The following is a 17,585-nucleotide window of genomic DNA, read 5'->3' on the forward strand; positions in this document are numbered from 1 at the left end:
TTTTGATAGAGCTGTAACCTACATGTTAAATTGAAAGACGATAGAGATTATTGTATTTACTTATTTACTAACATGCACATAAATACTAATTGTTATATCAGAAAAACAGAACTTAGTTGCATCCCACTTTAGAAAATAAATCCAATTTCCAAAATGAAGCAAAAATGTAAATGAAACATAAACGTAGTGTAAATAAATACTATGATAAGATTCATACACAAAATACTAACCTTATATAGATTTAATTTGTTAAATTAAGCCAAATGTAAGTGAAAAAAAAATACACATACCTGCTTCCTATAGTTGCATGAAGGTTAATAATGAATTAATTGAATTAGGAGTATTATAATAGTGGGAGTTTTTGTAATTATTTAAGAAGTTTTATAATTTGTCACAAATAAAATATATTATGGAGATTTTTAGTAACTTCTATTAAAAAACTACCATAAACAAATATAAATTTTGTAGTGGTGTTTGGTTTTTATTTTTATTTATTTTTATTTTTAGTATTATTTATTTTTTTAGATTTTATGAAAAAAAAGTAAAAACAGAAAGTGAAAATAAAAAATAGAATTTTATTGTTTTTGTTTTTTTTTTCACGAAATTTAAAAAATAAAAAATACTAAAAATAAAAATAAAAAATAAAAACACAAACTAAACACCTCCTAACAATCTCTTCTAGGATTCTGTTTAAGTCTTTTATAATTTATTTGGGGTCAAAGGGTTTTCATATAGTGTTAAATGAATATATAAATACAAAGATAAACAATGATGAGAAAGAGCCAAATGAAGTTATGGAAGAAAAATATAATAAAGATACAAAGAATAAAGGATAAAAAGTGATGAAAAAAAAAATACTCCTTATTAAATTTTATGTGGCAATTTAACTATTTCTTTTTTAGTTTTATCTCTGTCATCAACCTAAATTTTACATAGTAAAAGAGTAACAAAAAGCAAAACCACACATAAAGAAATTAAAATTGATCGCGCTCAAATTAAAAAAGACAGAAAAAATAAAACAAAAAGAGAATACTTTTGAAAAAGAATAAATGACGAGAACGCTTAAAAAAAATTACAAAAGAAAAATGATGTTTTTATAACAAATCTTAAGGTTAGTTTTCTATATTTGAAATTTGATTTTTTTTTTTTTATCATTTATGTATTTTTAAGTTAAATTTTGTTCATACTTTGGTCTAAAATATAAACCAAATTCAAAATAGAAAAAATTCAAAAGATAGCTATTGAATAACCGACTTTTCAAGAGGTCGGATAGAATGCTACATAGTGATAACTCTTCTTGAAGGAGTTATAACTTCCTCTAATATCTCTCACCCACTTCTAGAAGAGAGATCACAACAACTCCTAGAAAAAGGGGACGGTTATCCACCATTAATAGTGGAACTACTCCAATAGTGGTTATTGGCTCATCACCTATAAATACATTGACACCCCTCAGGTATATTCAAGTTTCAATATATCAAAAACCTGCTTAACTCCTTGCTAATTTAGGCATCGGAGTGTTTTGCAGGTACCACCCCCATCTCCTCAAATACACAACTCGAACAGCAGCTCCTTGATACAGAACAAGTCGGAGACCACCTCACTGAGCGCTTGCACCTTACGTTCAAGCCCAAATTCGATCCAATTTCAGGTAACCCCCGGAATATTGGCGCCATTGCCAGGGATTTGGAGCTCAACCCTTGATAATGGTGGATGATCAACAAAATGGTCAGACAACCACTCGACATGCATAGGATGCAAGTATATTAAAAGAAGCTGGAATACAGTTTCTATGGATACTAGAAACTCTATAAAAAATTCTCCCAATGGGCAGAGGAAATCAAATAGGGATGATGATTCTACTTCTACAATTAAATTGGATTAAATATACCAAATGGCAGAGATGAGGATAATGCACTCGTAGACACCAATCATAGTGGATGGGAAGCTACAAATTCATCACCATCATAAAAAAAGGAGGGGGAAAGGGAACATGGCTGATCCCAACCTCTTCGTGGAGTAGGATGGACAACGACATTTGTGCCGACTTACAACTTTGGAAAAAATCATGATACCCACTCATGGTAATGGAGCAGTTGCATGTTCCAACTACACAGGTTTTATAAATAAATAAAATGTCCCATATTGGTCAGTAATTGAAAAAGGAAGAGAAAACATTGTTGATAAAAACAATGAAATCTTTCTTTTCAACTTATGCCAAAAAATACAGCACCAACTAATTTGAATGTAACCCAATCCAACAATGGATTGATGAATCCAGTTTTTTCTTCATTGGAGGGGATGATCTTTTCTCTAAAGAGGTCATGCGTACAAAAGTCCTAAAAAATTTTTAACATCCTAACATGGATCCCTATAATGGATCTACTGATCCACATAACCATCTCAGCAACTTCAAAGAAGTCTACCAGGTCGGAGAAGGCTGTACAAAATCCGACCTCTTTTAAAGCTCATGAAGAAAAGTCTGACCTCTTTTAAAGGTCAGACTTTACAACAAGGTCAGATAAGCTTGGAACTCACAAAGAAAATCCGACCTCTTTAAAGGTTGACTTTACAATGAGGTCAAAAACTCCAAGCTTACAAAAGAAATTCTGACCTCTTTTAGAGCTCACGAAGAAAAGTCTAACTTCTTTTAAAAGTCAGATTCTACAATAACGTCGAGAATTTCTAAGGGTACAAAAGAAATCCTGACCTCTTTTAGAGCCGACAAAGAAAAAATTCGACCTATTTCAAGATCAACTCTACAATGAGATCGAAAACCTCCAAACTTAGAAAGAAAATCCGACCTCTTTTCAAGCTTGAAAAGAAAATTTTGACCTCTTCTAAGGATCCAAGCTTATGAAGAAAATTTGACCTCTTCTAAGGATTCAAGTCTACAAATAAAAATTCGACTTCCTTTACAGCTTACGAAAAAAATACGACCTCTTTTAAGGGTCAGACTATAATGAGGTTGAAAATCTCTGAATTTATAAAGAAAAATCCAACATCTTTAAGAGCTCACAAAGAAAAATCTGACTTCTTTTAAAAGTCAGACTTTACAACAAGGTTGGATAAGATTAGAGCTTACAAAAAAAAGTCCGACCTCTTTCTCGCGATACGACTTCAAGAACCAGATCCCAAGCATAAATGGCCATGAGAAGGTCATACGAAGAAGTTTCTCGGCTGGTGACCTCATCCTGACCCAAAATGACATCGGGCCAAAATTGGACTAAGAAAAGCCGACAACAAAATAAAAAACCCCAACAAAGTCACTTAAGACTTGGAAAAGCACTAGTACAACATATTCGACTTGACAGAAGTATTCCAAACCATAAAGCAATTCTTGTCTCAGCCTTCAATTCTTACCCGACCTAAAACAGGAGAATAGCCTGTTCTATATTTAGCTGTAGCTGACAAAGCAGTAGCATCTTCTTTATTCAGAAAAGATGACGATGGACAAAAAGCTCACTACCTCACCAATAAGGTACTACAAAGAGTTTAGCTCAATTATTAGAAAATTGAGCAAGTTACGTATGCTTTGGTCCTGGCATCCTAGAGATTGTGATTCCACTTTCAAGCTCAAACCATCAAAGTCCGAACTAATCATCCCATGAAGCATATCTTTCAATAAATAGATAGTGCACGGCAGATGCTACAGTGAGATATGGAGCTGTCCGAGTTCAATTTGAAGTACGAAGATCGTACGGTCATCAAGTCGCAACACTTGGCTGACTTCCTTGCGGAAAGAACAAAAAGGGAGCTCCACGACTAAGAGATGAATCATCAAACAAAGCTGGTAGTGGGGCAGGGATCATCCTCAAGAATGAAGAAGGAAAGGTCAGGCATATAAGCCGAGAGTAGAATGGCCGAGTTGATGCTCTCTCAAAACTAGCCAGTACAAAGCCCGGGACAATGATAAAATCCTGATCCAAGAAATACTACAGTCACTTTCAATATCAAAAAAAGTCAACAAGACGGACATCCTCACAATCTAGGGATGGATAACTTCAACCGTTGAATATATCAAGTTCGACATCCTTCCGCAAGAATAAAGGAAGGCAAAGAGATTAATGAAAGAAGCTCAACACTACATCTTAGTTCGTAATATTCTCTATAAAAGAGGGATCTTAACACCTCTATCAAAGTGCATCTTGACTTCAAATACAAGAGGTTCTACATAAAACCCAAAGTGAAATCTATGAAATTCATCTAGAGGCAAGTCACCTGCAAAAAGGTGTTATAAGCTAGTTTCTACTAATAGACTTTTCAGTGCTCACACATACTATAAGCATATGGAACGACTCAAACCATCACTGAAGAATCTTCCTTTTACATGCATATGGAACAGAAGCCGTGATTCCAATTAACATAAATAAAGAAAAACCAAGGACAACATTCTACAATGAAGTTGATAACATTCAAGTTCAAAAAGAAAAGCTTGACCTCCTTCTAGAAATTCGATAGCAAACTCAGATAAGAAAAGAGGCTTTGAGAAATTCTACAATGAAGTTGATAACATTCAAGTTCAAAAAGAAAAGCTTGACCTCCTTCTAGAAATTCGATAGCAAACTCAGATAAGAAAAGAGATTTTGAGACAAAGGATGGCTACGAGTTTCGCCGTAAAAGACCTCACCTTGATAAGAAATAATATCGGGCTACTAAGGTCGGGTGAAGGAAAGCTGACAGCAAAATGGACAGAACCCTACAATATTATTGAAGTCTTAGGAAAGAGCTACTACAAAGTATCTGACCTCAAGGGTGAAGAACTGCCCAGGTTGTGACACACCTCCAACATAAAGAGATACTACAATTTCTTATGAAAATTGATTTTTTACAATTAACACACACCAATTGAAACTCGATAAATCACGAAAATTACGGGCCGATCCTATAAAGATCACCCGGATGAAGCGACGAGGAACCATTGGTGGAAAGAAGTTACATACGCGAATTGGAAAGAAAACACCTCAAAACAGCTCGAGCCAAACGGGTTGAAAAAGTTGTGTTTAGAACAAGTCGCAAAAATAACTTAACTAAATATGCCCCTCGAGGCATGAATACGATTTAACAACTCGACCCACATGAGTAACAAATGAATCGTACAAAATTTCAAGCCCACGATCTCATCTCTACAAGTTCCAAAATAAACGACCTAGTTGTATAAAATGGAACAATTTTACAAAAACAAGTTGTTTAAAGAAAACTTGTTCTAGCATTCACAACAACATAAGGACAACTCAGATTAAATGAGTTGTGCCAGTCAACCATATTTTCAACGAAATTGTGTCAAGCACAAGTTGTGTCTATCTAAAAGCAAATCTTTAAAAGTCATTTGTATCAAAATAAATCATTAAAGCAAAGCATTAAAAAGTGATTTGTATCAAAATGAATCACTAAAGTAAAATAAAAACAAAAATCCTTCAACCAAATGACTTGTACAAAAATAAGTTGAAAAGGAAAGAAAGGATTGTAAACGTTTTTGAACAAAATCAAAATGTAAAAACTATCCTCCAAAATAGCTCAGGTAAAACGAGTTGAATCATACACAAGGATGACAACTTTGTAAAAACTAGAAAGGGGAGGGAATAAGTCATTTAAAGCGCCAATTTATGCTCGACAAAATGCAAAAATCATGAGCCGATCTTTTTAATGGTCGCTCGGATAAAGCGAGGAGGTTCAAATTGGTGTCCAATGGTTATAATACGGCTTGATGATTTAAAACAACTCAAGCTCATGAGTTGAACAAAATCGAGTAAAAAATAACCATATGATCTAAGCAATTTGTATTAAAACAAATCGCGCAAAACAACTTGATATATAACAAGTTGAACTTAAAAAAAGTGACTTGTATAAAAAAATAAGTCATCTATAAAAAACTCGAAATGAGCGAGTTCAATAAATCATTGAAAGGCTTCATTCGATAATCCAATCCGCTTAATTGCTCGAGTTCGACTTCATAAAACTCGACCTCGAGCAGGGGCACGATGGATAAAGCAACGAAGTCCGATGGCTATAAAGATGATCTAATACTTTAAAAGGACTCAAAATAAACAAGTTGTACTTAAAACAAGTTATGAAATCCTAAAAACAACTCGAATTTAAACGAGTTGCATGAAATTAGATTAAGAAATAGTCACGTTTTAATTAAACAATTTGAAATAAAACAAATCGAAAAACCTTAAAACTACTTGTATCGAACGAGCTAGACGAGGTTATACTCAGAAATAATTACGAGTTTCGCAATTTGTATCAAAATAAGTCGTATAAAATCAGAATAAGTTTCAGAAAGGTGATTTATATTAAAACAAGTCATGCATCCTCAAAACAACTCGAACTGAACGAGTTGTACGAAACTAGGACAAAAAATATTCTCTGTTTAAGCAAGATGTGCTAAAACTAGTCATACAGAGCCTACAAGTCTTAAATAAACTCGGAAAGAACGAGTTGTACAAATCAATTCTAGAAAAAAGAGTTGGCAAAAAATAAGTCGTATAAAGAGAGCAAGTCACATAGAATGTGAAAATGACTTGTAATATCAGGTCACCAAACGACAACTTTTAAGGAAGTAGCAACTACACTGCAACAAAATGATAGTGTACGAAAAAGCGCACAAATAGTTACGGAGTTACATTACGAAAACGTTACATCATTCAAATCATGTTGGGTCGACTGACCTCCTTGACTTCAGACCTCAAACTACAAAGCTCAACATTTCGACTTGATCATGTGATTTCTCAAGTTCGATTTCATAAAGTTCGACCTCGACCAGGGGCACTGTTCATACCCTGACCCAAAACATAAGCAGGCCCAAAGCAGAGAAAGCCCAGAAGACAACTACCGAGTAACCGACCTCTCAAGAGAGAGGTCGGACAGAATGCTACAAAGTGATAACTCTCCCTGAAGGAGTTATAACTTTCCCTAATATCTCTCACCCACTTCTAGAAAAGAGATCACAACAACCCCTAAAAAAAAGGGATGGTTATCCACCATTAATAGTGGAACTACTCCAACGGTGGTTATTAGCTCATCACCTATAAATACACTGACACCCCTCAGGTATATTCAAGTTCCAATATATCAAAAACATATTTAATTCCTTACTGACTTAGGCATCGAAATGTTTTGTAGGTACCACCCCCCATCCCCTCAAATACACAACTCGAACGACGGCTCCTTGATACAAAACAAGTCGGAGACCACTTTACTGTGCGCTTGAACCTTACGTTCAAGCCCAAATTCGATCCAGTTTCAGGTAATTTCCGGAACAAGTTTTATATTAAAATGCAATTATACTTTTATGTGTTTATGTGTAAAATTTAATTTTGATGTATTGTTTATTTTACACATATACATTCAATTAGGTAATGTCATATTAATAAAAATAACCATTTTTTATATTGATCATGTAAATAATCATCTAAAAAAGTACATGTGATTGTATTACTATATAAAATACTTTACATCAGTATATCAAAATTAAATTTTTATTTATAATTTATATATTGTTTTATTATAATTCAATTATTTGGGCGGAACCTAAATTAAATCGATTGAACACTAAACCAATAAACGGTTGAATGACGGGTTTTCAGAGGCTTGAAGAAAACACAGCATATGCATACAAGAATAGCAATCTTTGAAAATGGGTTGGTGCTTATGTAAGTCTCGACCCTTGTCAACGTTTTCTTCACTCTTGTACTCCTCGAAACCCTCTCTCCCCTTTCCCTCCACTTTCCTTCCTTCTTCTTCCATCAAATCCAGCTTCTTTTCTTGTTCAATTTCTTCTTCTTCTGCGTTAGCCACTGGAACCTTCACTTGGGAAGATGTGTTTCGCGTATCTCAATCTACAGAAGAAGAAGAAGAAGACAACAACTCTTCCTATCTCCATGGCTACTTCCACAAAGTCCAATTGTGCAATCGTGGCTCTGTAAGCAAAGTTCTCACCTTTCTATGTCTTTTTGTTTCTTTTCCTCATTGGGTACACAACTCTGAAGCAAAGTTAATGCCTTGCCTTTTTTTTTCAAATATCCATACAAGATTTGGTGAATTAGGGACTATCTTAGATAGAAGTGACATAATTGAGACTATGTTTGGTTTAATTGTCTTGAACTATGCTCCCTTTACGGGCCGAGTTTTTCTGAGTAAATTTCGAGAGAGAAAAAATTCATTAATTCTTTATTTTGATTTTTGGAATTTGGGTCATGCTAATTCTAAATAGTAGAGTCTTCCATACTGTGCACTGCATGATGGAGTTTACTAGTATTTGATGTTACTGACAATGAGATTGATTTCAGGGGAAACAATCTGAGTTCCTTCCATTTGTCATTGAGGGTCAAACTGTTGGATTCATTCACGCTGGGTAAGATTTGTTCAAACTGTTACTCTTTTTCTCTTTTTGGGTACTGAAATTCTTGTGTTGTGTCATGTCATTACTTATCTTGGTTCACTCAATTACTTGCACATAGTGTTCTGAATTCCAGTTCTGCATACTGTGTACCGAATTTTCTTTAAACGAATACTTGTAATTAAATTACAAAAGTAGCGAATTGCATGCCAAAACGAACTGCATACAGTACCAGCCTTATGCTATCTATGTTCATGCATGCTTATTTAGTTAATTAGTTAGTTAGCATGAGTGTCCATTGGTTGATCTTGTTGCATACTAGCTTAATCAATTCTTTACATTTTTCTCGTGTTCAGGTTTGTTGAGAATTTCAAGAGCTTTAGCAACGTATTCGTTTATATCAAAGATAACTCCAATGGAGGCTCCGTTGGTGAATGTGTTTCCTTGCATCCAATGCTGAAGACGGCCGAGGAAAGAACCAGTGCGGTCGCATATGTAATAAAGTGTTTGGGTGAGGAGCATATTCCTGGTATACGGAATGAGGTACTGATTATGAACTTACTATAATTGTGGAACATGTCAGATTTCATCCACCTTTTTGGTCGTTTTCTAATACCACAAGCTTCATGTACATATTTTATCAGCTCTACCCTGTGGTATCATCTTTTGGCTCACCCATTCTCTTTTCATTAGAACGTGCTGCAGCTCCGTATTTTGGCATAAAGGTGTGTGTTAAAATGCTCCATGTACTTAATTACCGAATGCGCTTTCTAACTTATCCCAGTTACTGCATATGTTTGAAGTCATATAGTCAGATGTTAAATCTTTTCTATGATCCAGGCCTAATAATTTGCCTCTAAATCTATGTTGTTATTTCTAGTATTCGGAAACACATTTAGCCACAAGTTATTGTTTTGGGCAACAATTAGGATTTTATTTTATTTTTCCTGCTTTCAGTTTTGTTTTTCTTCACCAAATCCTCAAATTAGAAATAGAATTTTTTTTTCTCAAACCAAATAGACCCTGAATTTATATTAGTTTGTGGAATCGAAAGTTGATAATTTTGAATTCTTTTTTTACAATAACTGTAAAGTATCACAAGAGTCTCTCTAATTGATAGGCCTGTTTATATGCTGAAGCTATTGTTTATTATAAATTTTCATGAACCTGTTTTTCCCTCTTCAAAGATTAGGCTTATGGAATCCATATGAATGGCTATGTTGAGATCGATGGGCAGAAGCACCTGTGGGTAGGGAAGAGAAGTAACACAAAACAAACATATCCCGGAATGCTCGATCACCTAGTTGCTGGAGGACTGGTTTGTAATTTCATATTTATTTTTTTGCAAAGTAGGCCAATTATTTATCTGTAATATATAATTTCTGAAGCATGAATTTTGGAATCAGAAATCCTCAGTATCTTTCACATCAGCATATGCAACTCATGGCATAACAACATGTTCTAAGTATTTTGAACACTCCTCTTAAGTGTTTTTTGAGATCTCTTTTCTCAAGATCAATAACTCCACATTTTTCCGCTTCAATTTTAGTACCTTACATTCTCTCGCCATTTCAAATATCCAGCCCATTCTTCTATTATCTTGCATCCGTCCTCATTGACCCGATTTTCATTGTTGGGTCTCTTTGTTTATTTATTGCAAACGAACCCTTTTAATTTCTAGCAAGTTTTTGAAGCTTCAAACTTAAATTGAAAATATAAGCTTATGCAATCAGTTATTCACAGAGCTGGGAAATGTTTGTCATTCCACCTTTTGTTGGTTAGGACCTGAACACTGTTAACTATGTGCAATGATCGAACGAAACCTGTATCAGCAAATGAATAAATTTACTATATTGAGTGTTACATTCAGTCAATGTATATCTTTAACGATCGAATTAATTGGCACTGTTGCAGCCGCATGGAATCAATTGTAAGGAGAATGTTGCGAAGGAATGCGAGGAGGAAGCAGGAATACCCAGGTCCATCTCTATCAGGTAAGTTTCCCATTATCACACCATCTTCCATCCGAGTCTAGCATGAGCTACGATTTTTTCTTTTTGTACTCTTTTGCTGTCTAATTTCGGCACATTGCTTTCCTCACAGGGCTAAACCTGTCAGTGCTGTTTCATATATGGACATAGATGGGTATAGATACAAGAGGGATGTTCTATTCTGTTATGATCTGAAGCTTCCTGAAAATTTCATACCTAAAAATGAAGGTAATCCTATTAAACATGTTCTTCAATTATACTATCAAAAGGTAATTTCGGCAAATCATCGCCCACTGAAATAACTAGTTAAATAAAATATCAGATGGAGAGGTAGAGAGCTTCAAGTTGATACCAATTAGGCAAGTTGCAGAAGTTATAAGGAAGACACAATTTTACAAGCCGAATTGCGCTCTTGTAATCATCGATTTCCTGTTCCGACACGGGTATCTCTTTCATAATCTTCTTCTGCATCTTTGCATATGCTTTTATCTTAACATGAATATAAAATGGTAATGCAGTCATTATTTTACCTTGGAATCTCCATGCTTTATGAATACATCTATGTTAGTAAAACGAAAATTTCAACCGGAGGATTAAGTGTTTATCAATAGGTCAAAAGCAAGCTAGAATTGCGTCCGCACTTGGATGGTTAAACCGTTTTTCTACAGTTGGAAACATAAATTGTGATTACAACTCATACAAAGTAATAGAAGAGGGCTAGTCTCTTATATTCCGAGATTATTCTTGGAGTGATTCCAGCAAAATCTTGATGATTCATGTGTTCTGTTTATTGTAGGTACATCAGTCCTGAAAATTTTGGATACTTGGATCTCCTAAGAAGCTTAAGAATAGGAGAGTGCTCCTAACACACAAAGCATGATCACTATATTTACTAGTACTGGTATATGCTTATGCTCACATTGGTAATTTTTGTGACAACTTTTTTCTCAAGAATCTGTGAAAAAATAATTGTCTATTTCAGACATTGAATATGGTCAAATAACTCACATCCGATTCAAAACTCTTGGTATTCTTAGATTTCATTCTAGTCAAAATTTCGGCGCTGAATTATTTTTCTTTATTTCTTTCTTTTTCTAGTTGCAACTACTTCAAGAATAAAATAAATGGTATATGTTTTTGTGCAAATGGGTGTCCAAATATAAATTAGAGGAGACTCATTTTCAACCTAATTTTGAGAAAAAAAAAACAAAAAAAGAAGAAAAACTAAATATAAATAAGGTACATTTCCACAAATCTAATTGGCAATTTGACACCACTAATTCTAAAAGTACAAACTACATTGAACAAAGAAAGGAAAAAAAAAGAGGGTTTCAAACTACAAACAAATCAATAACTAATTGGCAAAAACCACGCTATTTCCACAACAATCGACCAAGAAACCCTTATATGCTTCTACAATTACATAATTTTTTTTGTTTTCCATGGCATTTTTCAACCTGACAGATTAAGAACTAATTTGTCGCAGATTTGAGTTTCATTTTAGGGTTTATTGCTGGCCAATGGGTTGCTACATTCACAAGGCGGAATTCGAATAACTGACACTTGTTTAAGTAGACTAGTGAGCTAACCACTAGAACAACCCAACTTGATTGCTTCTACAATTACATATGAACATAGATATATATAAAGATAAATCGAGTGATACAAACCTATTTAGAGAAAACACGAACAAACTTAAGACACCTAAATTTGATTGAAGCCAAAGCCTAGAACCCCATTAAGCACCTTAACTAGGTCAAGGTGTGCAGTTAACTGAGGAAAGTGTCCAATAGTATCTATGATCTCCAATGTAACTTTCCCTTTAATCTTTTTCTCCATGTATTGAGCTACACTACGTGGAACAACCATGTCACTAGAGGTTTGAATTATGGTACATGGTGTCTCAACTTTCTCAAGAATATCTCTATAGTCACTGCAAAACACTGTTTTAGCAAGTGAGAGTGCAACTTCACCTCTCATTCTTTGCAAGCACTCTCTGAATTTGTTCACTGAGCCCATATCATTTGGATCCACTACTCCTAAGGAGAATGCTGAAACCCAATTTTCATAGTTGGATTCTATGTTCTTCAATAAATCTTCAATGTCTGAGCTTGTGAAGCCACCTTCATAGTCATCTATGTTTGTATACCTACATGTTATGCCAAAAAGTAAGAAGGATTAAATATATTTCTTTTATTTTAATACTAATTTATTAATTGGCACTAATCCTTTTATTTATTAAGCATTTGAAATAATGACATGTGAGATTAGTCGAGATGGTAATTATCTTGCACATTTTTATTAAGTGATCTTAGATTAAGTTTTAGAAATAGTAAAAAGTATTTTTATAAATATAGAGTTTAATTTTGATGCATTGACAGAGTAAAATGTTTTACACAGTCGTGTAATTACATCCGTTGTTTTGAATGACCATTCATGCGATCAATGTAAAAGGTAATTATTTTTACTAATGTGACATTATATATTGGATGCACGTATAAAATTACTTTACACTTACAGTGCATCAAAATTAAATTTAAATATATATAGTGAATGACAATTTAAAAAAAATAAAATGTCTACTAAATTCCTCCAAATTTCCATTAAATATACTCATAGGTTTGACTTGTTATGGAATAAAACAAGACAAGAAAAGTTGTTCTAGACGCTATAGAGAATCCAATGAAACTAAAAATAGGATCATAAATATGTGTTCACTAGACACCAATAACCATAAAAAGTGACAAAAAAGAGCTAAAAATTCTTTAAAAAAAAAAAAACCTTTTTTGTGTGAACATTATAATGTGAACTTTTATGAATATGACATCCAATTATTAGTTTTGCAAAACAAAAAACAAAAAAGCAAACATCTTATATTCCAGCAGAAATTGATTCCTTATTTTATTATAATTATAATGAATTAATTATACTTTCATCAGAACATATTTTTATCTTCGTATTTTGGTCTTAAATATAAAATTCAAATGCAACTTAATAGTATAAAAATTGATAAAATATTAAAAATATAATTATTCATGTGTCTTTTTTTATCATTTTAAATTTTTAGAAGAAATATTTTCATAATATAGCATCATAATTTTTGCTATTAAAAATTTTAGAATTCGATTATTGTTAGACTTAAAAATTCAATATAAAACAAACGAAACTAAAAAAAAAAAAAAAAAAAAACTATTTCTAAAAGGTATGTGTCTTCTCTTTTTAGTTTTTTTTTTTTTTATAAAAAAAAGGTCTAAGACATACACAGCCATCACACCAAAAACCAATGCTCCAACAGTATTTATATATTCAATTTGTTGATGGGGCTAATTGGCCGGCTAATTTTGGTGGTTCAAATTTTAAAGAGGAACCTAGAGAACAACGTTCCAAATTAGATTTTATCAAAGTTTTGTGCCAACATAATTAAATTCGGAAAGTGGGAAGGGAAAGTGAAGTTTTGTTTTTTATATATACATATAGAGTTACAGCCTGTGTGGCCTAACTATAACATGATCCTTTTTATTATAATGTGTTATTTGTGGATGAAAGCAAGAGTTGCAACAAACCCACCATGCTGAAAATGATATTAGCACAACAATACAATAAAATTTTGATTCTCTCATCACTCACCCAATCGCGTTCAGACCACATTTTTTGCTTGGTTCTTCTTCTAATTGGTTGGTTTAATTTATTTGGGATTATGATATAGGAAATTATTTTTTTTAATATGTTAAGTTATAATCAGCATCAACTAATAATAATTTGTACATCTAAAAATTGAATTGTATACCTGAAATTTAAAAATCACAAGTTTATGTTGGTTGATTTTTATTTTTTTTTCTCGATTTATTTTTTTAAATATCTAAATATCATATTTTGTGTTAATATTTATTTGAATATTCTGATTATTATAAATGCTAATTTTAAATAGAGAAAAGTTCAAGAATTAGTAAAACTTATTATTTTTTATCAGTATTTTTAGTTATCAATTTAATTTTTTTAGTCTAACAATTTAATAATATATTTTAGTCCATATTTTTAAATATTATTAACTAACTATTGACTAGAAATAATTAATTTTATTGCTCATCTAACTTTTTTTTTAAATATTCAAATGAGTTCCTCGTTAGGGTGAATGTTTAGACTCCTAGGTAGAATTTTGGGGACATAAAATATTCCAAGTTCCCTTGAAAATAGTAATTATAAAAATGCACTATTATTTAGTTCACCTATAGGGAGAAGTTACTATTGCATCGGATAGAGAAGATTAAGGGTGAAGAAAACAAATAGCGTGTGGGATAAAACAAATTCTAAAGAGATGACGGGATTGGTGACACAAATTAAAAATAATTAGGAAAAAGTGACAAAGTTAAGAGTGAAGAAGAATACATGCATGTATGAGAAACGGGTGGGAAGAAACAGGGATATAGAAATAATGTTTGTATTTTTAATTATTAATTTTAATTATAAAAAATATATAATATATATAATTAAAAATAATGGTTAAAACTCATTAAAATATTAGTGTATTGATATATTTAAAAACTTTCCGTAAGTATTTAGATATATTGAGAAAATAAAAGTATATAAAACCAAGAGGTGATTAGTCAAAAAGTAAATAATTTAACTAATTTATAATTATATTTAATTAATTTTATTTGTTTTTAATTTATAATATTTGATATTAATTGCTTCTCACCCCAAATTAAAATTCTGAATGATACGTTGGAGAATTAGGGGTGGAGATCACGGAACTCTGCTTCCAACAATTCCGATTTTTAGTATATAAAAAAATTTATAAAATATATAAAAGAACATTTATTTAGTGTATAAAAACGAAGCATTCTGATAATACTTAGTAGAAGAAATATTTTAATGTTTAACATAAGTACCATCTATATAGAGATTTTAGATTCACCTAAAAATATTTGGCTAATTTTTGGCTGGTACCTTTTGGTTCCTAGCATTGTTGATTTAGAAATATTGTAAAATATAACAGCAGATTTTAATTACTACTGTAACATAATTGAGATTTTAGTTCATCATTGATAGATATCAAATTTAGTTACTGTAACATAATTGACACACAGTTATTGTACCATTTTTTTTTTTTGCTATGATGACTATTATTATGCTAAATACAGTTAATATACAATTTGACTATTTAAAAAGTATTATTAAAATTAAATTAATATTTTTTTAAAAATTTAAAATACTTTTTAAAATAAAAAATATTATAAAAAATAATGACTTTTTTAAATTTTAACAATAAAAAATATTAAAAAATTAGTAGAATTTATTATTTTTTATCGTCATTTTTAGTCATAAATTCAATTTTTTTAGTTTGATAAACTAACAATACATTTTTAGCTAATATTTTTAAATATTAATAATTAATTACTGCTTACTAAAAATAATAAAAGTCTATTAACCTTCTAACATTCTTCTTTAGTAATAGTCATTATCAATTCCATCGTTTAAATAATTTACACAAAAAGATATTAAAATGATAATATTCTTAAAAAAAATGGTACCATCATGAAAAATAAAGTTGTACTAACAAGTGTTCTTATAATAAATGATTTAAAAACACTTGATAAAAAGATTTATGAAAAGTAGTTTATTATTGAAAAGATAAATAATTTTTTAACTCTATTATTTTTTTATTTTGTGATAATACTCAATTTATCACTTCAAATTTTAGAAAGATTTTAATCTAGTTTCATTTGGTATTGAAATATCATATCCCAAAAAGTAAAATAAAAACAATAAAAAGGCATAGGACAAAAAACAAAATACAAAAAGAGGAAGAAGAAATTCAAAGAGAGCTTCTTAATAACATACACAAGGACTTAAAATTAGCCCCAACAACAAATAAAAGCTTTAGAGAAAGCATAAAGAACTATCAAAAGAGGGAGACAACAAATAAAAAGAAACCATCAAATCATCACTTTGAAAACTTTCAAAGAATATGTCAAGTCAAGAACTATCAAGAACTATCAACTATGCATCTAGCTATTCTAGCTAGAAATCTAGTAACAACCATAAAGTACAAAGAAAATCTCTCCAAGAGATTAGAAAAGCAACAATTTTATCAGTAATACCCAATCGGAAATTTTAGCAAATCAATTTAATTTTTAACAAGTTTTAATTATTCAATTAATTCTATTTTTTATTTTATTTTGTTAGACAAATTATTTTTATGTCAAATTTTAGTAGAAAAAATTAAATATTTTAGTTATTATTATTATTTAATAATTTTGAGATCAGTTCATTCATATAAATAATCTTATATAACGATTAATTTGTCTGACAAAATAAAAAGTTTAAAAATTAATTTAATAATTAAAATTTATTAAGTGATAAAATATTCTATATAAATTTTTTAGCGATATTATGTAAAAACTAAATATTAGTTCGTTAGAAAATAAAACAATTGTAGAAAGTAGTAAAAAGAAGAAGTAATAATTATGTAAGTAATAGAAAGAAACCTTGGGGAAGCAGCAATGAGAAGAAGCCTTTTGAAGAGATCAGGTCTTTTAATGGAGGCCAAGCAACCAATCATGCCAGACATGGAATGGCCAACAAAGTTTGCATCTTGAAGGTTCATCTCAGTCATCAAAGTGATCAAGTCATCAGCAAAGGGTTCCAGTGAAGAATACTTATTTGGGTCATAGAGGCTTTGATCCTCCACAGCAGCAGAGAAAGGCCAATCAAACAGAACAACCTTGTAATTGTTGTTGTCATCATCAAACATGGGTGCTATGATCTTGTCCCATATTGACTGCTCTGTCCCATAACCATGTGCAAGAACTATGGTCTCTCTTCCTGATCCTATTATTCTTGCATTTAGAGCACTTGATAGCCCCTTCTCTGCTATCATCTTGCTTCTCTTTTGTGTTTGTTTGGAGAGAGAGAGAGAGAGGCACTATTTGGAGAGAGGATGTGTGGTTTTATTGGTTGTTGGCCTTGTCCATATTTATAATAGGCAGATAAGTATGAAACTCTTGTTTAGTTCAACTAGTTAAAAGATTTTTCTTGTTTATGTTCATATTAGACTTTTTTTTAAATATTATTTATACACTAAAATTAGTCACTCATATATTTGTTTATAAATGGTTTAATTTATTTTAATATGTATTTATATTTTAATATGTATTTTATACTAATAACTTACTTTAATAACTGATATTAGTATACATACAGTATTACTTTTTTTTTTATTGGTATTGACATATATTAATGTGTCAATGTGT

General features: G+C 31.4%; 2 protein-coding genes across 2 annotated transcripts; one reads left to right on the top strand and one right to left on the bottom strand.

Annotated features, from left to right (window-relative positions):
- Nucleotides 1–7,558: 7,558 nt before the first annotated feature.
- Nucleotides 7,559–11,391, top strand: LOC130948018 (nudix hydrolase 20, chloroplastic-like). The gene is made up of 9 exons (XM_057876731.1): nt 7,559–7,924; nt 8,292–8,356; nt 8,698–8,884; nt 8,986–9,066; nt 9,534–9,659; nt 10,256–10,335; nt 10,445–10,560; nt 10,655–10,775; nt 11,129–11,391. Exons 1-9 carry the CDS (start codon nt 7,640–7,642, stop codon nt 11,196–11,198), a joined length of 1,131 nt encoding a protein of 376 aa, XP_057732714.1. The 5' UTR covers nt 7,559–7,639; the 3' UTR covers nt 11,199–11,391.
- Nucleotides 11,392–11,597: 206 nt separating this feature from the next.
- On the bottom strand, nt 11,598–17,292 carry LOC130947893 (strigolactone esterase D14). The gene is made up of 2 exons (XM_057876607.1): nt 16,821–17,292; nt 11,598–12,481 (listed from the first exon to the last, which is right to left on the bottom strand). Exons 1-2 carry the CDS (start codon nt 17,210–17,212, stop codon nt 12,037–12,039), a joined length of 837 nt encoding a protein of 278 aa, XP_057732590.1. The 5' UTR covers nt 17,213–17,292; the 3' UTR covers nt 11,598–12,036.
- Nucleotides 17,293–17,585: the final 293 nt, after the last annotated feature.

This window comes from Arachis stenosperma, chromosome 9 (assembly GCF_014773155.1).
Source record: "Arachis stenosperma cultivar V10309 chromosome 9, arast.V10309.gnm1.PFL2, whole genome shotgun sequence".
NCBI classification, from domain to species: Eukaryota; Viridiplantae; Streptophyta; class Magnoliopsida; order Fabales; family Fabaceae; genus Arachis; species Arachis stenosperma.